The sequence below is a fragment of the Oncorhynchus kisutch genome, linkage group LG3, assembly GCF_002021735.2.
Source record: "Oncorhynchus kisutch isolate 150728-3 linkage group LG3, Okis_V2, whole genome shotgun sequence".
Taxonomy (NCBI): domain Eukaryota; kingdom Metazoa; phylum Chordata; class Actinopteri; order Salmoniformes; family Salmonidae; genus Oncorhynchus; species Oncorhynchus kisutch.
Window position 1 is genome coordinate 19,515,218 of NC_034176.2, and position 21,903 is coordinate 19,537,120.

At 41.2% G+C, this 21,903-nt stretch overlaps 1 protein-coding gene across 2 annotated transcripts; it reads right to left on the bottom strand.

Moving 5' to 3' along the window:
- Nucleotides 1-1,153: 1,153 nt before the first annotated feature.
- Nucleotides 1,154-21,895, bottom strand: LOC109876868 (guanine deaminase). 2 transcript variants are annotated; one of them, XM_031818521.1, is made up of 15 exons: nt 21,792-21,895; nt 20,412-20,559; nt 16,790-16,878; nt 16,495-16,666; nt 14,242-14,329; nt 11,792-11,897; nt 8,440-8,467; nt 8,138-8,245; nt 7,888-7,995; nt 5,343-5,440; nt 4,851-4,918; nt 2,623-2,769; nt 2,117-2,238; nt 1,885-1,912; nt 1,154-1,686 (listed from the first exon to the last, which is right to left on the bottom strand). In XM_031818521.1, exons 4-15 carry the CDS (start codon nt 16,654-16,656, stop codon nt 1,616-1,618), a joined length of 1,134 nt encoding a protein of 377 aa, XP_031674381.1. In that variant the 5' UTR covers nt 16,657-16,666; nt 16,790-16,878; nt 20,412-20,559; nt 21,792-21,895; the 3' UTR covers nt 1,154-1,615. The 2 variants fall into 2 exon arrangements, with proteins under 2 accessions (XP_031674381.1, XP_020324816.1); XM_020469227.2 differs by lacking the exons at nt 20,412-20,559; nt 21,792-21,895 and adding an exon at nt 17,502-18,388.
- Nucleotides 21,896-21,903: the final 8 nt, after the last annotated feature.

A 21,903-nucleotide genomic window follows, 5' to 3' on the forward strand; every position in this document is an offset into this window, starting at 1 on the left:
ATCATCCTAGTCCTCAAATCTTCCTCACTCCCCGTTTCTCAGCCCTGAGCTCGATCATGGCACGGAAGAGACCTCTAACTCAGCTGGTGTTTCGCTGATTCGAGAGATGTCATCTAGAATAATGGCACTTGTGTTCTTGCAGGTATTGAAAATATATTACTCTCTAACAGCATAACTTTCCAATAAATCTACAGTTTACACAAACACCTTTCAATAGCCTTACACATTACTTCATACAGACAAGTCCATAATATAACACGTATCAACTGTAGGCTACAATAAACTTTTGACTTTAGGGCTACCGTTGCCAACAAACAGCACATTCATAGACCAAACCTACAATTAAGTGATAACGCCCAAGAAGCCAGTGTTTGGAGGAGCTAGACAATAACACAGCTAACACACTTAAAACTGGGCCCAGAAAGACTACAAACTGCACTTTAGTTTCATTTGACTTTTTTTTTTTTCAATCTACATGTATTTGTACTGTACATATCCATTAAAAGTGCCAGCTGATTCATGATTTCAACTGAGAAACGCTGTCTGTCTCATCCTGACTCCGTTCATTACTATGGGACAGCTGGAGCTCGAATTTGAATATTGAAACAATGTTGCACATGTCAGAGACAGACTGCAAAGTTTATACAATATATCTGCTGTTGAAAACGAAATGTTAGTCTAAAGGAAATGTGGAGATTAGTGGATTGCGCAGTCGGATAGAACAGAGTAAATAGGCATTTTAACGTCAGATTTAGCTGGTGGTAACTGGTGGAATAGACACCAGCTGGAATGCGGTTTTAACCAATCAGGATTAGACCCGTTGTAGGCAATAAACTGCTTATTTGTGGGTGCGAAATTCAAACCCACTATCCTTGCGTTGCAAGTGCCATGCTCTACCAACTGAGTTACACGGGACCAGCCTCTCTGCAGGTGGGTCTGGAGGCATTGTATATTTTAATAGAATGTATTGTTTTATTATGGGGAACTTATCAATAATGTGTTAAATGTAAAGAAACAAGAGACAAATTTAGACTTAAAATCTTGCAAATACTCTAATAAAATATTTCTAAAATCTTTTCCCTTTCTAGTTTGTAGCTTTTGTTACAAAACTCAGCACTGTAGCACAGAACAGCAGTGACACAACAACATAGGATAAAACCAAGTACATAAAATAAATATTTTAATACAGTCAATGATCATAATCAACAAGGATACATTATACATTTATTAGAATGTCTCCTAAAGCTACATTGTGGGTTTTAGGTTTAAGAAGAATTTAAACTGGACACATACAAAGCTACACACACATTCAGGAACACACATTTTCCTCGACTTAGAAATGTAAAAAAAGACCCAGGTGCATGGGAAACAATGTAACAACTTAAAAGAAAACCATAACCTGCACACTGCTTTTGCAAGTATCACTTAACAGCAATACCATCTATTGGATTGTACTGTATGTAAGTACATAAGATGATTGAACACGCATCATAATAATCCCTCAGGTTGAACACATTTTCAAATCACCTCGTATCATGTTACAAAAGCAGTCAGGTAGACTGGTAGAGGGTTCTGACTGGGACAGATGACAACAAGCCAACAACAAATCCCAAATCTATGGTCTCTCTACGAATGGGACCACTCGCTTCCCTGCCACGTACACCTCCACAATATTACGATCATCCCCTGAAGAAGGAATAGAAAGGGGGAAATAAAAAAGACCTTACACTTAAAAACCTCATCAAGAGTTTTGGAAATCAAGGACCTAGTTTTTAGACCCGGATGGGGCAATACTTCCATGGCACGTTATAGCCCCAACTACCAAACTCTGAATACATGCAACCTATTGTGTGAGAGAGACAGTAACAGAGATGAAACACTTACCCAAATTCAAGAACTTCTCCAGGAGCACCTGAAATCACATGGAGCCAAGATGAATGTCATGTCCAGTGAGTGAATCAGTCACTGAGTTGTGGAGTAGAATCCTGTCATTTGGATTTAAGTCTGATACGAGTCACACATTTAATAAGACCTGGTTTGACTTGGTTTAGATACAATGACTCAATATGTCCACACCACTGGAGGCCAAAAGATTGCTCTATGTATTGGTCTCTACCTTAGGCCCCTCCCCGTGATTGATGAGGTCAATGGGTCCTCCTGCCGCATCCGTGTTCACCCGCAGAGCGTCAAAGTCTTTTCCCACCTCAAAGTTTCCTGTATTCTCATCCAGGGACAGGGCTACAAACCAAACAATCAAGCCAGAGCTCAGAATATGAATACATTATTAATAATTGATCAATAATGAAACAAATAAACCATTGGGTGCATTCAAATGTTTGACTGTAGCGCAAAGTGGATATACCTGCACCGTCATATTTCAGAAATGTCTCCTATGTATTTTATTGCAGTTTAGATGATTGCAAACAATTGTTTGCTTGACGTCCCCCTGCAAGACAGTTTGTCGATGTAGCGATGCTCCAGCACAGGCTTTTGTTGTAAAGTAACTTTTGAGCGGATGCATCTGTATTAATTCATAAATCATGTATCCGATCATTCATGTATTGATTTAATGACGGTGATAACAGCCCTTCCACCTCACCCCCCTCCAGACAAGTCTCCCACCTTGGCTGCCTCCCAGTGTGGCCAGTCTGAAGACCTCCTCGAAGGTGAGCGTGTGGTACTGGGTGTCCTGGATGGTCAAGGCTTTAGAGGTGTCCAGTGTTCTCCGCACAGCATCCAACATAGAAGGAGAGTATCCTCCTGCCACATCTACAAGGCCAGACATAGATACACGCACGAGTGCATAGACAGATATAAGCATGTTTTCTTAAAACTATACTAACGGGAGATTACATGCACCTGTGTGCTAAAATAAACTATCAGATCAGTCAAACATTAGTGTCAAGCCAGTTTGATAACAGAAATCGTCAACTTTCGTCTAGGTTCTCTAATGCCGAATGTAAAAAAACAAATTGTAAGAATATGAGCGTAAGCCTATATTTCATAAAACGTTTAATCAAAATAATCTGTCACTTGAAAAATAAATCTTGAGGAGCACTTGGACACATCAGATCATATAACGCAATCACGATTGCCTTGATTTAGTTGCACATTTCTAACATGGAAAGTTCAGGTACAGTTGAAGTCGGAAGTTTACATGCACCGTAGCCAAATACATTTATACTCAGTTTCACAATTCCTAACATTTAATCAGAGTAAAAATGCCATCTTAGGTCAGTTAGGATCACCTCTTTATTTTAAGAATGTGAAATGTCAGAATAATAGTATAGAATTATTTATTTCACATTTGATTTTTCATTACTTTCCCAGTTGGTCGGAAGTTTACATACACTCAATTAGTATTTGGTAGCATTGCCTTTAAATTGTATAACTTGGGTCAAACTTATCAGGTAGCCTTCCACAAGTTTCCCACAATAGGTTGGGTGAATTTTGGCCCATTCCTCCTGACAGAGCTGGTGTAACTGAGTCAGGTTTGTAGTCCTCTTTGCTCACACATGCTTTTTCAGTTCTGCCCACAAATTGTCTATCGGTTTGAGGTCAGGGTTTTGTGATGGCTACTCCCAATACCTTGACTATGTTGTCCTTAAGCCATTTTGCTACAACTTTAGAAGTATGCTTGGGGTCATTGTCCAGTTGGAAGACCCATTTGCAACCAAGCTTTAACTTTCTAACTGATGTCTTGAGATGTTGCTTCAATATAGCCACATCATTTTCCTCCCTCATAAAGCCATCTATTTTGTGAAGTGCACCAGTCCCTCCTTTAGCAAAGCATCCCCACAACATGATGCTGCCACCCCCGTGCCACCCCCACAGTTGGGATGGTGTTCTTCGGCATGCAAGCCTCCCCCTTTTTCCACCAAACACCATGGCCAAACAGTTCTATTTTTGTTTCATCAGACCAGAGGACATTTCTCCAAAAGCGACGATCTTTGTCCCCATGTGCAGTTGCAAATCGTAGTCTGGCTTTTTTAAGGCAGTTCAGGAGCAGTGGCTTCTTCCTTGCTGAGGGGCCTTTCAGGATATGTCGATATAGGACTTGTTTTACTGTGGGTATAGATACTTTTGTACCCATTTCCTCCAGCATCTTCACAAGGTCCTTTGCTGTCGTTCTGGGATTGATTTGCATTTTTCGCACCAAAGTACGTTCATCTCTAGGAGACAGAATGCGTCTCCTTCCTGAGCAGTTTGACAGCTGGTGGTCCCATGGTGTTTATACTTGCGTACTATTATTTGTACAGATGAACATTGTACTTTCAGGCGTTTGGAAATTGCTCCCAAGGATGAACCAGACTTGTAGAGGTCTCTAATTGTTTTCTGAGGCCTTGGCTGATTTTAGATTTTCCCACGATGTCAAGCAAAGAAGCACTGAGTTTGAAGGTAGACCTTGAAATACATCCACATGTACAATTCTAATTGATTCAAATGATGATAATTTGCTTATCAGAAGCTTCTAAAGCCATGACATCATTTTCTGGAATTTTCCAAGCTGTTTAAAGGCACAGTCAACTTAGAGATGTAAACTTCTGACCCACTGGAATCATGACACAGTGAATTATAAGTGAAATATCTGTCTGTAAACAATTGTTGGAAAAATTACTTGTGTCATGTTCAAAGTAGATGTCCTAACTGACTTGCCAAAACTAGAGTTAACAAGAAATGTAGAGCAGTTGAAAAACGAGATTTAATGACTCCAACCTAAGTGTATATAAACTTCCGACTTCAACATTGTAATAGTTTTTTGGGATACAGTACACAGATTTTTTTTTGTAACTATATAGAACACTGTGTTCTCAGGTAAAAGGAAAATTATCTGTTTTGTCATGACTCACCTGTGCCAAGCCCTAGCTTTACTTTGTGGTTCAGAACCCTGCGGACATCTAGCATACCACTGCACAACCTGGAGAGGAAAATTTAGGGAAATGAGAGAGAGAAAAAAAGAAACAGAATATGGACAGGTGAAAGACAATGGTTGAGGATTTATAAATAAATCAGATTCTTATTTTATATAATTTTACCCTATGCAGTTAAGAACTCAGCAGTGATACTCAATATCATATCAGCACTCAAGATAGCATCAGAGTTATCCTCAGTGAACAAGTTTCAGATAGATACCAAACATGGATAATATAGGATTATTCAATAGTCGGTCCTCTGGATACTGCAACTGAGATACATTTTGGCCCCTCAGGGCGAAGGGCTGACTACCTTTGCCCAGGAGTACAAGGAAGACCAGGGACAACTTCCCATGCAACTTCAGGTGTCAGAGAGCACCTAAATTAAGGCCGAGCCTAGACTTTAGGTGTGGAAGGAGAAACACTTACGAGATGTTGGAATTGGGACAGTGAGCGATGGACGCCCCCGTCTCCCTGAACAGCTTCAGCTCTCCATCGGTCAGGTGACAACCATGAGCCATCACCGTCTGGGAACCATCATCATCAATATCATCATTATCCTTACTACCATTACCACATCATTACACAGTGCATTGGAAAGCATTCAGACCCATTAACTTTTTTTTTTAATGTTGTTACGTTACAGCCTTATTCTAAAATGGATATATTATTTTTCTCATCAATCTACACACAATACCCCATAATGACAAAGCGAAAAACAAGTGTCTTTTTTCTGTTTTTACAGAAATACCTTATTTACATAAGCATTCCGACCCTTTGCTATGAGACTCAATTTAGCTCAGGTGAATCCTATTTCCATTGATCATCCATGAGATGTTTCTACAACTTGATTGGATTCCACCTGCAGTAAATTCAATTGAATGGCACATGATTTGGAAAAGCACACACCTGTCTACATAAGGTCCCACAGTTGACAGTGCATGTCAGAGGGGAAGAAAACAAGCCATAGAGCTCCAAAACAGGATTGTGTCAAGGCACAGATCTGAGGAAAGGTACCAAAACATTCCTGCAGCATTTAAGGTCCCCAGGAACAGTGGCCTCCATCAGTCATAAATGGAAGTTTGGAACCACCAAAACTCTGCCTAGAGCTGGCTGCCTTGCCAAACTGAGCAATCGGGGGAGAAGGACCTTGGTCAGGGAGGTGATCAAGAATCCGATGGTCACTCTGACAAGAGTTCCAGAGTTCCTTTGTGGCGATGGAAGAACCTTCCAGAAGAACAACCATCTCTCTGCAGCACTCCAACAATCAGGCCTTTATGGTAGAGTGGCCAGACGGAAGCCACTCCTCAGTAAAAGGCACCTAAAGGACTCTTAGACCATGAAAAACAAGATTCATTGGTTGGACGAAACCAAGATTGAACTTCTTCGCCTGAATGCCAAGGGCAATGTCTGGAGGAAACCAGGAAATGCTCATCACCTGGCCAATATCATCCCTACGGTGAAGCAATGTGGCAGCATCATGCTGTTGGGATGTTTTTCAAATAAAATTGTTTTTGTCACATGCCAAATACAGATGTAGACCTCAGTGAAATGCTTACTTACAAGCTCTTAACCAACAATGCAGTTAAGAAAATACCACGAAAAAAAGTAAGAATAACAAATAATTAAACGAGCAGCAGTAAATAACAAGTGTGGCTATATACAAGGGGTACTGGTACAGAGTCAATGTGCAGGGCCACTGGTGTCGAGGTAATTGAGTTAATATGTACTTGTAGGTGGAGTTAAAGTGACAATGCATAGATAATTACAGAGTAGCAGCAGTGTAAGAGGGGGGGGGGTGCAATGCAAATAGTCTGGGTAGATATTTGATTCGCTGTTCAGGAATCTTATGGCTTGGGGGAAGATGCTGTTTAGAAGCCTCTTGGACCTAGACTTGGCGCTCCGGTATCGCTTGCCATGCGGTAGACAGATCAGTCTATGGCTAGGGTGTCTAGAGTCTGACAATGGGCCTTCCTCTGACTCCACCTGGGATAGAGGTCCTGGATGGAAGTAAGCTTGGCCCCGGTGCTGTACTGGGCCGTACACACTAGCCTCTGTAGTGCCTTGCGGTCGGAGGCCCGAGCAGTTGCCATACCAGGCAGTGATGCAACCTGTAAGGTTGCTCTCGATGGTGCAGCTGTAAAACCTTTTGAGGAAATGAGGACCCATGCCAAATATTTTCAGTCTCCTGAGGGGGAATAGGTTTTGTCGTGCCCTCTATGGCAGGGACTGGGATACTAGTCAGGATTGAGGGAAAGATGAACAGAGCAAAGTACAGAGAGATCCTTGATGATGTCCTGCCCGGTCTGGAGTAAGGTTATCAGACTGGGGCGAAGGTTCACCTTCCTACAGGACATCAACCCTAAGCACACAGCCAAGACAATGCAGGAGTGGCTTCGGTACAAGTCTCTGAATGTCCTTGAGTGACCCAACCAGAGCCCGGACTTTAACATCTCTGGAGAGACCTGAAAATAGCTGTGCAGCGATGCTCCCCATCCAACCTGGCAGAGCTTGAGAGGATCTGCAGAGAAGAATGGGAGAAACTCCCCAAATACATGTGTGCCAAGCTTGTCGCATCGTACCCAAGAAGAGACGAGGCTGTAATTGCTGCCAACGGTGATTCAACAAAGTACTGAGAAAAGGGTCTGAATACTTATGTACATTTGAACAGTTTAAAAAAAATGTTTAATACATTTGCAATAACTTCTAAAAACCAGTTTGTGCTTTGTCATTATAAGGTATTGATTGTGTGCAGATTGATGAGATTATAAAAAAAAAAAAATGAAAGGCTGTAACATGGAAAAGGTGAAGGGGTCTGAATACTTTCCGAATGCACTATTCATCATTATCATTTTCACCATCACCAATATCATAATGATCCTTAGAACTGTCGCCCCCATCATTATCATCATTAGCAATATTATGGTTTTCATTATCAATAGAATGTCCTCGTGGTGAGGTGGTGTGTGCTAACCTTGTCTGTGAGAAGGTTGTGTCTGTGGTAGACATCGGTGTAGGAGTCGTAGTCTGGGAACAGCTCCTTCACCAGACTCACCTCCTCCTTTGTCTCACTGATGTGACTCTGAGGATCACAGAGAAGATCAATTAATTGTTTGAATGCTCAGGTGATTATCAATGTGTATGAAAGCAAGAGAAAGGTAGACAAATAAAGTATCTTCAAAGCAACACTCCATGGGATCCTCTTGACTCGGAGCAAGGCTCACCTGGATGTGCAGGTCGTTGTTCTGGGCGATCTCTCCCAGGTGGCCCAGCAAAGTGGCGGAGCAGGACGGGGCGAAGCGCGGGGTCACCACTGGCCTCACAAGGGGGTACTGCCCCAAACAAGACAGAAATACACCCAGCGAGAAACACCATAAAAAAGCTCCTTTTACAGATTCTGATCACAAATGTGCTTGTGCCATTTTGGTTTTGTATTGAGGGAATGGGATACAATGCCTACATGGGTTTGCCACTGACTTGTACATGTTCTCTTAGATTATGTTCTAGTGAGGTAAAGGAGTCTTACCTTCTTCTTCAAGAGCTCACCAATGAACCTAGACCAACAAAACAATATATCAAAGTGTTTTTCCTTCCTCAAAAGAATGCTGTATTCAGAGACACCTTGGTGTTTACACACCAAGTAAACACTTGCCAGGAGTTGAGACTGCTGAGGTGTAGTAATTATGACTTGAGACTGCTGAGGTGTAGTAATTATGAGTTGAGACTGCTGAGATGTAGTAATTATGAGTTGAGACTGCCGAGGTGTAGTAATTATGAGTTGAGACTGCTGAGGTGTAGTAATTATGAGTTGAGACTGCTAGGGTGTAGTAATTATGAGTTGAGACTGCTGAGGTGTAGTAATTATAAGTCGCGCAAATGTTGCACCGTTGCAAAATTGAAAAATCTTCGACCATGAGAAAAAAAATGGTGCATCATACACCAATTACTCCAAACGGTTGTTGTTTTTACAACAAAAACATGTTTCTATTGTACAAATTCAGGTAGGTCCCTCCCTCCCCGTTTCGTTCGGTTTGCTTCCTAGGGGGAAATCTGACCCAAGTTAAGCGTGCGTATATGGAACCTAATTCCGTTTTTCTGAATTTAAGCATGAGAAAATGAACCATCTATTTGTTTGAGGTGGAGATCAAATAAATTGTGTGGCGGAGGTGTGTCTACAGATACACCGTATTCTGACCGTAACTTAATTCCCTCATAAATACCCTACCTTTACACACTATGAAACAATTAATAAGGTCTAGCAACCTGTCGGTTACAAGCGGAACATCTTTTTTTCTGATATCAATTTATAAGTTGCACTGCAATGGTGTTATTTCTAATATATATTGATGAGAGCTAAGTAAATGAGTAAACTGTTTGGATAATGGGATTAGAAATATAGATGAATTGTTTTGGATATATTTGACCGTATGATCGCTGGAGACTAATGTGAAACCAGTCATATTGCAGCAAACTGAAGCATATCAACATACCACCTCTTCCACAATAAAGTCTATGAAATGCTGGACTAATAACTAGGGAAAGATTTGGGAGACCCACGCTATAGGCTTCTGTAGCCATAAGCAAATAACAGTATAGCGCCAAACCTACAGAGTTAATTCCTTATTATATCGTGTTTAATATTAGCCACTATTGGTAGCCACCGTCAGTTATACCCACATGCATTTATATCCGTTGTGACTTTAGTGTTAGTTTCCTTACATTTTGCATCATTCCATTACACTGTTCATTTACCTTTCTTTCCTCTGTCACGTTCGTGTGGTTGTTCTTGAGGATCGCTAGCAATAGTAGATCATATTAGTTGTGCATTCATTTGGGACATGTCGCCTATTTGAATCATTATGCAATGCAGACTGAAGTCAAGAACGAGCCAGCCATCTGACGCAATGATGTTATTCTTAGTCATTGGTTCAATTTTTATGCAAAAAAGGCTTGGAGCATTCAAGAGAAGTACACACAATGTAGGCTTCCATAACCTGCTTATACATAGAATATAATACAATAGAATACAATATTCTAAAATAGTAAAGAAAAAGTTCATCACCCTCTTCCTCCGAGGAAATTATTTTCCGTGACACCTTACGGTTACGGTCTTGAGTCATGAGAGTCAAAAGGCCACTGTGAGTGTTTTTTATTTTGATTAATTTTACTTAACTAGGCAAGTCAGTTAAGAACAAATTCTTATTTGTAATCACTGCCTACTCCGGCCACACCCTAACCCGGACGACGCTGGGCCAATTGTGCGCCGCGCTGCCCTATGGGACTCCCAATCACGGCAGGTTGTGATACAGCCTGGAGTCAAACCATGGTCTGTAGTGACGCCTCTAACACAGATGCAGTGAGTCCATAAACTCTCCCTGTTCTAATCGTTTAGCTATTTATGCATACAGCTTGCCCCCCATTTATAAACTCACTGTCAACTGTGTTTACTTTCAGCAAATTTAACAAGTGTAAATATTAGTATGAAAATAATATTCAACAGAGAAACTGAACAAGTTCCACAGAAATTGAATAATGTGTCCCTGAACCAAGTGTGGGCCAAAATCAAAAGTAACTGTCAGTATCTGGTGTGGTCACCAGCTGCATTAAGTACTGCTGTGCATCTCCTCCTCATGGATTGCACCAGATTTGCCAGTTCTTGTTGTGAGATGTTACCCCACTCTTCCACCAAGGTACCCGCAAGTTCCCGGTCATTTCTGGGGGGAATGGTCCTAGCCCTCACCCTCCAGACCAACAGGTCCCAGACTTGCTCAATGGGATTGAGGTCCGGGCTCTTCGCTGGACATGGCAGAACACTGACATTCCTGTCTTGCAGGAAATCACGCACAGAACAAGCAGTATGGCTGGTGGCATTGTCATGCTGGAGGGTCATGTCAGGATGAGCCTGCAGGAAGGGTACCACATGAGGGAGGAGGATGTCTTCCCTTTAAAGCACAGCTTTGAGATTGCCTGCAATGACAACAAGCTCAGTCCGATGAAGCTGTGACACGCCGCCCCAGACCATGGCAGACCCTCCACCTCCAAATCAATCCCGCTCCAGAGTACAGGCCTCCTTGTAACGCTCACTCCTTCGATGATAATTGCAAATCCGACCATCACCCCTGGTGAGACAAAACCTTGACTCGTCAGTGAAGTGCACTTTTTGCCAGTCCTGTCTGGTCCAGCAACGGTGGGTTTGTGCCCATAGGCGATGTTGTTACCGGTGACGTCTGTTGAAGACCTGCCTTACAACAGGCCTACAAGCCCCCAGTCCAGCCTCTCTCTGCCTATTGAGGACAGTCTGAGCACTGATGGAGGGATTGTTCGTTCCTGGTGTAATTCGGGCAGTTGTTGTTGTCATAATACAATAAAATCCTGTACCTGTCCCGCAGGTGTGATGTTCGGATGTACCGATCCTCTGCAGGTTTTGTTATCCGTGGTCTGCCACCGCGAGAACAATCAGCTGTCCGTCCTGTCTCCCTGTAGCGCTGTCTTCGGCGTCTCACAGTATGGACATTACAATTTATTGCCCTGGCCACATCTGCAGTCCTCATGCCTCCTTGCAGCATGCCTAAGGCACGCTCACGCAGATGAGCAGGGACCCTGGGCATCTTTCTTTTGGTGTTTTTCAGAGGCAGTAGAAAGGCCTCTTTAGTGTCCTAAGTTTTCATAACTGTGACCTTAATTGCCTACCTTCTGTAAGCTATTAGTGTCTTAACGACCGTTCCACAGGTGCATGTTCTTAAATTTTTTATGGTTCATTGAACAAGCATGGGAAACAGTGTTTAAACCCTTTACAATATAAAGATCTGTGAAGTTTAGATTTTTCCAAATTAACTTTGAAAGACAGGGTTTCTTTTTTTGCTGAGTTTATTACCTACCTGTTAGTTTCCCCTTCGGACTCCTCTGGCGTCTCTTTGTAATGTGGGATAAAGTTGTTTGTGTCCATACACACCTTGCCCACAAGGGCACGCTGTCCAAAATCGTCTGCAATGACAAGAAACATTGGCAAAGGTAACCAAAATCGATATGATGAGTAGCACTTGTCATGACTGTATCAGACTGGACTCAGAAGTGACCTTTGTGATGTTGTTCATTAGGCATCGTGGAATAACTTACATAATAAACTAAAGCTAACATGCGCACGCGTGGTCTGGTCAGCATGTTGATTTTGTCCAACCCACACCTTATGCTATCAGGAGACGTAGGTTGACGTAGGTTAATATATCAAAATGAACCTCTGAACCAACAGGTTTGGATAGGTTACTTTCTAAATGTAATCCTTTACAATTACTAGTTACCTGACAAACATTGAAATCAGTAAAGTAACATTGGAATTATACAAACTCAGTAACGTAATCTGATTACTTTGTTACTTCCCCTTAAGAGGCATTAGAAGAAGCCAAAAATTTATATTACCAATTGGACGACATCTATTGCAGGATAAATCAATGTTAGAGTTTACATAGCTTGCCATGGGTTAGAAGAAGCCCATCTTTTTTTTACTAAAGAAAATAATAAGATTAGGCTATATCTTTACATTAAAAACCTAAGTCAGACAGATTTCCAGTAATAATTAATTTATTACCCATTGATCTTCAAGAATAGGACTTGGAAATATAAATTAGCCAAATTGTTATTAGCCTACCCTATTGTTTATATGATCTTGTTTTCATGGAGGATTGATTGGTCTCTGTTTCGAGAAATATTGCTCATAGAATGACATGCTTTGAGCACTACTGAAAAGTGCTATTTGCATGTGAAAAATGTATGCCATAGGCTGCATTTGCTATAAGCCTATTGTTTAAATTGTTTCTTGGTGACACTTTGAATACTCTTTAATTTGAGTCTATCAAAAGGGACCGAGTTTGAGGATCTGTCCGTTAGACCTATGGACATAGGTTTTTGAATCAGCACGAATTAGATATAGCAATAAAAGCCCCACAGTATGGAGCACAATAGCACGGAGGAGTTGGGAGAACCTCCATCAAACTTTTATTCCTAAGGATGGGATCTGCACTATGCAGCTGTTGCAAGAGAGCATTTTTAACTGGCGGTCCACTGGTCGCAAAAACAACGCTTGATAGGCAGTCTGATTCACATCAATGCGCTATGTAGATATCAATAAGTGATATCTGTATCACCAATAGGCTACACCACTGCTGTTGTCCTTACCGCCAAGTGTTCTTTCAAGTTGGATAATCTTTGGATACGGACAGCAGTTGAGCCATTGGAACTCTTTTGGTGTGTCATCATAGTTGTCTCTGACTTGTGGTCAGACTTGCTCAGGCTGAACAAACTTCAACTTTTTTCAATGCTGATTTGGATTTTATTGAAATAAAAATGTTAAAACGTGTCAAAGGATGTTTGCGAACAAATCTTTGATTTTAAATGTAATATATATATATATTTAAGTATCTGTAATCTGATTACAATATTGTTTGCTGGTAACGTAATGGATTACAGTTACTCCAAGCCTGTGAACCAACTACATTCAATTTGGGGGCAATTTGGGGGGTTTATGGCAATTTAGCTAGATAGCTTGCTGTTGCTAGCTAATTTGTCCTGAGACAAACATTGGGTTGTTATTTTACCTGAAATGCACAAGGTCCTCTACCCCTGACAATTAATCCACAGATAGAAGGGTAATCTTTGGACGATTTTTAGGAGGAGCGATGCAACCACCAAAGGATAAACATACAAGGCATACAGTTAGTGGATGAGAAAGTGACAAATTCTACTTACTCTTCCACATACAAAACCCTATGATAATTTCTTGTTCTGAGCTGGTGTTCGTAAAAGTACTTTTCTTTACAGTGGGTAACCATAATGACAGCATGCAGCAAATTAACAAAACGTTCACACTAGATTCCCCTAACTGACAGCTCACACTGACATAAGAAATGAAACATTGCCAATTACTTAACTACAAAACATAAAGCATGTGCGTCAGAGGCTGGCCTAGCGGTCAAGACAGCCGCCTCCAGATGACTTGTATCCTCCTGCAGCGAGTGTTAGAAACCCCACACTGCCATCTTTGATTCTGTCTATCCCCTGCTATCGGTCTACCTACTTTCCTGTGTAAAGAAAACATACGAAAGAGCAGTGCAGTTCAAGTTCCCTTTTAAACAAGAGACTGGGATTGATACTATTTGACATAACTTGCTCAGCGGAGGCATGTGTGTATTCCAGGTACAGTTGTACACTTTGTGACTAAGGTTAATGTTTAGGTCCAGTTCAATAACCTCCTATACGCTAACTATATAACATGCCTGGGTCCTTGTGCAAGTGAGCAGTAGAGTGTGTGTGTGTGCACTGTTTGTGTTCTCACTTGCGATTTGGCCCAAAAGGAGAGAAGCATCGGTGTGTATGGTGGCAAAGTAGCAGGCCGTAGTCGTACCATTTCTCAGGGTTCTTTTCTGAAATAGACAGGTATTGCATTAGTATTCAGACTGTATTCACACCCCTTTCTCACTGCAATGTCACCTGCCCAAGCATGTGTGTAACAATGTATCTGGATTTCAGGTGTTCTATGCCACTGTCCCACTCTGTGAGCTTTCCTTTTGGTAACCAAGGAAGCAACCTTAAAAGGCATAGGGCCAATTCCAACCTGAGTTAAGCACGAGGAAATGGAAGGTAATTCCCTTTTATGCACTTCTCTCTATGCGTATTCTGACCCTAAACTGAAGCATTAGAATATCATGCTATTCACCCGCTATTCGTTTTGGGCGGAGATCGCATAAATTAAGTTGTGGCGGAGGTGTGTCTACAGATACACCTCATTCTGACACAATTCCACCACTTTACACATAAGGAAACCATGGAAAAAGGTCTAGTGAACCTACCGGTTGGTTCCAAGTGTAAAAAGCATCAACCTAATTTTTTTCCAGATAGAAATAACACCATTCTCCATGCACTGTAATTCACAATTTGCTAACAGCTAGGTAAATTAGTAATCCGTTTGGATAATTGTAAATAAAAATGACACTTTTTTTAGACATTTTATCTTAAAGGCACTGGAGACAAATGTGAAACCAGTCATATAGCAGCAAACTTTCCCACATTACATTTTATATACTGTGCTATTACACAGAATAAACATTTTACAGCCTTTTAACTTGCAGGGATGGGCACTCTCGAATGTCTCAATTATAGGCTACCCCGACTTTGTTTCCTACTTCTATCATGTTAAATATTAGCCACCATCAGTATCGACCGTCAGTAGGGCTAATAACCACACACATTCAACTGTGAATTTACTGTTAGTCCCCTTCAGTTGGTATAGGCTATATTTTCATTCCATTTCTTAATTTTCCTTCATTTGCATCCTCTAAACGCCATTACAGCCATGTGGTTTTTTTGTTGCTGAGGATCATTAGTAAAGGTTGATAATAAAACAATTAATGACAGGTAGGCTAATATAATCGGTATGGCGCAGAGGGTAAACTAACAGTTTGAACCCGACGGATGTTTGAACCCGACGATGGCGCAGTACTTTTCATTATGCAATGGTTAGTGCAGGCAATATAAGAGGGTATAGCCTACTATAGTACACTATTCTCCCTATTTTAATTCTATGTACACTAATCTCCCAATATTGCCATGGGTTAAAAAAAACTTGCCAATTTTCAGTATGAATCAAACCACTTAGTGCATAAAGGCTCTCCAAACCAGTTTATGATTCTTAAAGACTTTCCTAACCCTAAATAATCTACAAAACCAGAGCCTTTAAAAAAAAATCGGAGATGAATATGCATATATTTAGATGGTTTTCTTTCATTGATTCCTGATATTCTGAACCCGTTCTCTCCATATATTCTAGTGTCTGTCGACAAACTTCAAACTAAAAGGTATTTAAAAGGGATGGTTTAATTAAGAAAAATGTACTGAAAACCCAATTGAATGAAAACTGAGAAAATATGTTAGCCATCAGGTGGAAGGGTTTACATATATTCTCCTCGTGCAAGTGAACTACATCTGAAAAGCCTGTTACGCACCTTCATAAAGGTAAGTCTGAATACCAAATACTGAGAACATTTAGGAAAGGCGGAATTTCTACGTTGGAATCGAGCCCATAGTGCAGTGATAGTTTTTGCTTCAAAGCTGGTTTGTTAAATAAGCTAAAACTTCACAAAAGTAAACTAATCACGTTATTAACCTTTAGCCATTTGTTATTGGCCTTCCTATGCCCCGACTTCCAACGAATTACAACACGCGCGTGTTCCTCTCCCTGCGCAGCAGTGAATTCCGAAAAGCGAGATAAATGTTTACTGCTCCTGCATGTCCTTTGTCACTGCCATATTAACCTCTGCCACACAAGGCTTTAAAATGATAAAGTTAGTCTTACAAACATTTAGAATAGGAAATGGGAATAAGAATTGTCTAGGGTCTTCTATGCTAATCTGAAATCTACTAGTGGGTTGTGTTCATTTGGATGTGCAATGGCATACGTTGTAAAACATTTAGTGAGTTTCTTATTAGACACGTTCAGGTAGTCCCTTCTCTGTTTGTTTTCTTGCATTCTGAATAGGGCACTGATGACTTCTATGGGCTGAGGTGTGTTCGTGTGGCCCAGACAGCTCACCACAACATGGGTGTAGACGTTGCGGGCGAACTCCAGGTCTTTGTAGCAGGCCTCCACTGGGAAGGTGTACATGTTGAGCCACTGTAGCAGGGGCATGTCAAGGGCTGTGCCTGCATAGCTGTACTGAGATGCGTGGATGTGGGTGTCCACCATCCCTGGCATGAAGAACTCACTACAGACATCGATGACAACAAAATGGGCTTTAGGGTAATAACTGGGATGTGTTCTGTCACAAACGGATGTAGTGAAGTATTTGGAATCAGTGTTACTCTCATAGGAAGGACTCTTCACTCACTGCTGTCCAAGCTGTGTAACAGCAAAGGCCTCAAAACCCCACTTCTGTGACAGACGGTCCACTTCCTTCCCACTCCCAATGAAAGCAATCTGTCAGCATGAGAACCAAACAGAGATTAGAGCAACAGAGCCAGCTAGACTCAACAAGGTGTTCAATTCATTTAAATATAATTTATCCATATACTGTTAAGTAAGCTATTGTAACAGAGGCAGTTAAGAAATGCATTAGATAACACATCAAAACCCTCCATGGGGGGTTATAAAGTCTGACTACATTTCACACAGGTCCTTTGGAGCCTATACATCTCCCGCTCATGGGTAACCCTAGTTATACTCGAGTTAAACATCGTGTATAATAGATAAAAAGACAAACCAGTTTAATTGTAAGAAAATGTTATTTGTGTAGATCACACAATGCTAAATACAATTTTGGTTTGGGGGTATGTGTGTTTGCCAAAGTTTGCCAGAGTATTTTGAAAATATTTCCAGAGCCTATGCATGTTTGTAAAATGTACAGACTCGGACAACAAATACATAATGGATACAAGACTAGAAAAACATTTAAGCGTATTATGTAAATTAGGCTAATCAAGTTTAAAATTCAAGTTATTTATGCCTACATACCTTTGCCTGCCCATTTCTAAATTGTCATAATGTATGCTGCTCGTAAGAGATATTAAAATACAGTTTCACAATTTCCTTCTGTGACAGACCTTTCCCTCGGTGTCGACTCCCAGTAGCCCATCCTCCAGAATTTCCACGGCTGTGTGATAGGTGGCGTGCACAAATGTTCCCCTGTAGACGTGCGCAATTCCCGCAGCGGATTCGTTGGAGCTCATCTTTGTTAAATGGCAAAGAGCAGGTTCGGGCAGTTTGATAATAAAATTAATCGCGTCAAAGCTTTATACTCGCCGATGATAGTGGGCAGTTTTCTGCGCACCAAGGAGGGACTCCACCTGTAGGCACAGTGGGACTAGCCAATAAGCGTGCGCCCGCTAGGACAGTCATAGCGTTTTTTTCTCTCCACATATTGAGGGACATGATTAAGTGCACCGGGCTATGGCCGGTGACAAACGGATAAAAGCGGCGAGGGAGGAGCGCCCGTCTCAAATCGAACAGTATAGGCTAATCTGCTCCACTCGGTAATGTTGTCAACAAGGCAGCATGATGCATTTTTCATAAACGTACATATATTTTCCATAAAATATAATCCCAATGAAAACTAGTTTGAAAATGCTAAGGCAGTTTAAGTGGTTATCCTAAGCAATCTATTTTGCGTGTGAGCACAAAATCCTACACACTCTACAGAACTTTTGTTTTGAGTCGATTTCGCAGTCCAAAACGGGACACCTGGCTCACACCCGGGAGACAAAGCGGTTCCAAAACGAATGCAATCAACGCTAACGCGAATCACCCAGGGCAGAATCCCCTCGTTCGTTTGTTGACAGATCGCCAGGATGTAGTCTCCTTACAATAAACAAATCCTTGTACAATGAGGCTATTAAGACATTACACTCCCAAATCAACATCTAACCTACAACTATTTAGCTTACACCGCAAGAAGTTGTTCAAATTATGTTGATTGTGAAATAATGAAACTTATGCCATTCATTTTGTTATTATTAGCTTATAGCAGGCTTATCAAAATAGGTTATTATGCATGAGCAATGGTGCACTAATCATTTTCGTATCATAGTGTCGCTCTCCAGTCTCCGTAAGCAATTTTTGGAATTGCCTAGACGTGTTCTCCACGTGGTGCGTAGACATGGTAACAGGTGAGAGGAGAGTGAGGTATAGCCTATATACTATAGACTTACCTCGATCACTCCTAGGGACTCGATTTTTTTTTTAAACAAAATTGTAAAATGGGAGGAGAGGTAAAGAAATACCTTGAATAATATTCACCACCTTTGTTGCAGAAGCCTAAATTAGTTCATTAGTCAAGTTTGATTTTTAAAATAGGCTTATACCCCCATAATCAACCACAAAGACCAAGGAGCTTTTCCAATGACTTAGGAAGGGAACCGAATGATGTGTTAAAGACATCGAATACCCAGTTAAATGGTCAAACTAATAATTAAATGCCAACTACATAGTTTGAAAAACATCCCAATGGTAGCCACTTGGTTTCAAAAGGATATCACTTATAACTGCCTTGTGAATTTAGTTCATATGACTAAACCCGTCATAACTATACATTTTAGGTTACTTAAACATGTTTGTAAAACAAATTATATTGCTTCAAAATATGTTTGAAACTATCAAGAGATTGGTATCCTACCAATGACTAATAGTACTTGATATGGCCCAATAGGTCATGTAAATTAGCCAATATCTTCAAATGAAATGACACAAAAGACAGATATTAAGCAACTTATGTCATAATCCAGACCATTTCAAACAGTTTCTGGTTCAGCACTAAAAGCTCACTGCTTCAACACTCAATCTCCCTGGGCATTCCAATGTGAGAGTTTGGTCCAAAGTTTGTTTTGGATCTTCTAGGAATTAAATTCATAGAAAGGTTCATTGGGGAGGGGTGTTGGGCATACATTTAAAATCTGCATCCAAAACAATTATTGAGAAAACAATTCAAAGTAGCAAAGAGCACTCAACAAATGTGAGACACTTAGTCAGACTGCTAGGGGGGCCTTGCTGAAATAAATAATTTGCACAAACCTACAAATTACTATATGGGTTCACTAATACTATTAGAAGGCTCAGTGCACTACTTCCAGAGGCTATGCTTGGAGTTTAAAATGTCTAATGAATAAAATAAAAAGGCACTGTTAAGTTCCACAATAACAAAAACAAATGTTACTCCAGTGAAAAAGGGCCACTGACAACCAAAACAAAGCGGGTATGGTTTTAAAACGGCTTGTGAAAGGCATCCATGGGGGTTCCTTACTCACTGGGTGCTGGCCAAGCAAACTCAAGTAGGGTCTTAAACCCCGCCATGGACTCCCACTAGATCTGCATGATAGACGATCTAAAAAACAAAAACATTTAGGGAATAAAAAAACGTGGAGCGAGCCAAACAGGGGAAACAAAACAAAAAAGGCTTTAACTTAAATAGCTATGTAGCTCTTTAAACATCTCTTATGCCAACTGAAGCATGGGCTGTACAGCTCTTGAATATCACCTGTGCCAACCAAACTCGAAATCGAAAACCAAAGCCTGTAACGGTGCCTTTTAGAAACATTGGTTATATTTTTTTATCATTCATAAATGTAAATTACTGTAGTTACTGTAGTGTTTTAAAGCAGACTGTGCTCAAGGAAGGATGGAATTTGCATATTAGACTATGCTTTCAAGGTAAGGAAACAGTTTGTTATTTGGGTCTGTCCCCTTAAGTTAGAGCATGTCACTGGACTTTTGATCATGCGTTTTCGATTACGTAAGTTTGAAAAAGCAGAACAAACCCATGTGAGCATTACTAAAGGCACTAAATAAAACCCACTCTGAGATCATCAATGAATTCTGGTAATAGCACAGTAACAAGTTAGTATGACTCAATGTCCCCATAGCCTTATCCTGAAAGTGAGAGAACTGAGAGACGATGTCCCACCATGGCCAACAGAGGGAAGCAAAGAGCTTAAATAACAATATATAATAACCTCCCTTACCCTCAGAACTGCCTCAATTCGTCAGGACAAGGTGTTGAAAGCGTTCCATTGGGATGCTGGCCCATGTTGACTCCGATGCTTCCCAAAGTGGTGTAAAGTTAACTGGATGTCCTTGGGGTGGTGGATCAATCTTGATGCACACAGAAAACTGTTGAGCATGAAAAACACAGCAGTGTTGCAGTGCTTAACACAAACAGATGCGCCTGTCACCTACTGCCATACCCAGTCCAAAAGCACTTAAATCTTTTGTCTTGCTCATTCACCCCTTGTTCGGCACACATACACAATCCGTCTCAAGGCTTAAAAAGGGCACAAAAAAATATCTACAGCATTGAAGGTCCCCAAGAACACAGTGGCTTCCATCATTCTTAAATGGAAGAATTTTGGAACCACCAAAACTCTTCCTAGAACTGAATGCCTGGCCAAACTGAGCCATCGGGGGAGAAGGGCCTTGGTCAGGGAGGTGACTCTGACAGAGCTTCAGAGTTAGTTTGTGGAGATGGGAGAACCTTCTCTGCAGCACTCCACCAATCAGGCCTTTATGGTAGGTAGTGTGGCCAGACGGAAGCTACTCCTCAGTAAAAAGTACATGCCAGCCCGCTTGGAGTTTGCCCAAAGGCACCTAGAGGACTCTCAGACCATGAGAAACAAGATTCTTTGGTCTGATGAAGCCAAGATTGAACTCTGGCCTGAATGCCAAGCGTCACATCCCTATGGTGAAGCATGGTGGTGGCAGCATCATGCTGTGGGAATGTTTTTCAGCAGCAGGGACTGGGAGACTAGTCAGGATCGAGGGAAAGATGAACAGAGAAAAGTACAGAGAGATCCTTGATGAAAACCTGCTCCAGAGTGCTCAGGACCTTACTGGGGCGAAGGTTCAGCTTCCAACAGGACAACAACCCTAAGCACACAGCCAAGACAATGTAGGAATGGCTTCAGGACAAGTCTCAATGTCCTTGAGTGGCCCTGCCAAAGCCCGGACTTCAACCCAATTAAACATCTCTGAAGGACCTGAAAATAGCTGTGCATCGACGCTCTCCATCCAACTTGGCAGAGCTTGAGAGGATCTGCAGAGAAGAATGGGAGAAACTTCCCAAATACAGGTCTGCCAAGCTTGTAACACCACACTCAAGACTCGAGGCTGTAATCACTGCCAAAGGTGCATCGACAAAAGTATTGAGTAAAGGGTCTGAATACTTATGCAAACGTGAAATTTCTGTTTTAGTTTTTTATAAATTTGCAAACATTTCTAAAAACCTGTTTTAGCCTTGTCATTATGGGGTAGTGCGTGTAGATTTAAGGGGGAGGAAAACAATTTAATCAATTTTAGAATAAGGCCGTAACGTAACAAGTGGAAAGAGTCAAGGTCTGAATACTTACCAAACGCACTCGTTATCTTTTTTCAATGGGAAATGCTGCGGGGTCACCATAATGCTTGTCAATTGTACTTTAAAACACGACAGGATAACGCTTCCTTAAACCTATCAAAACA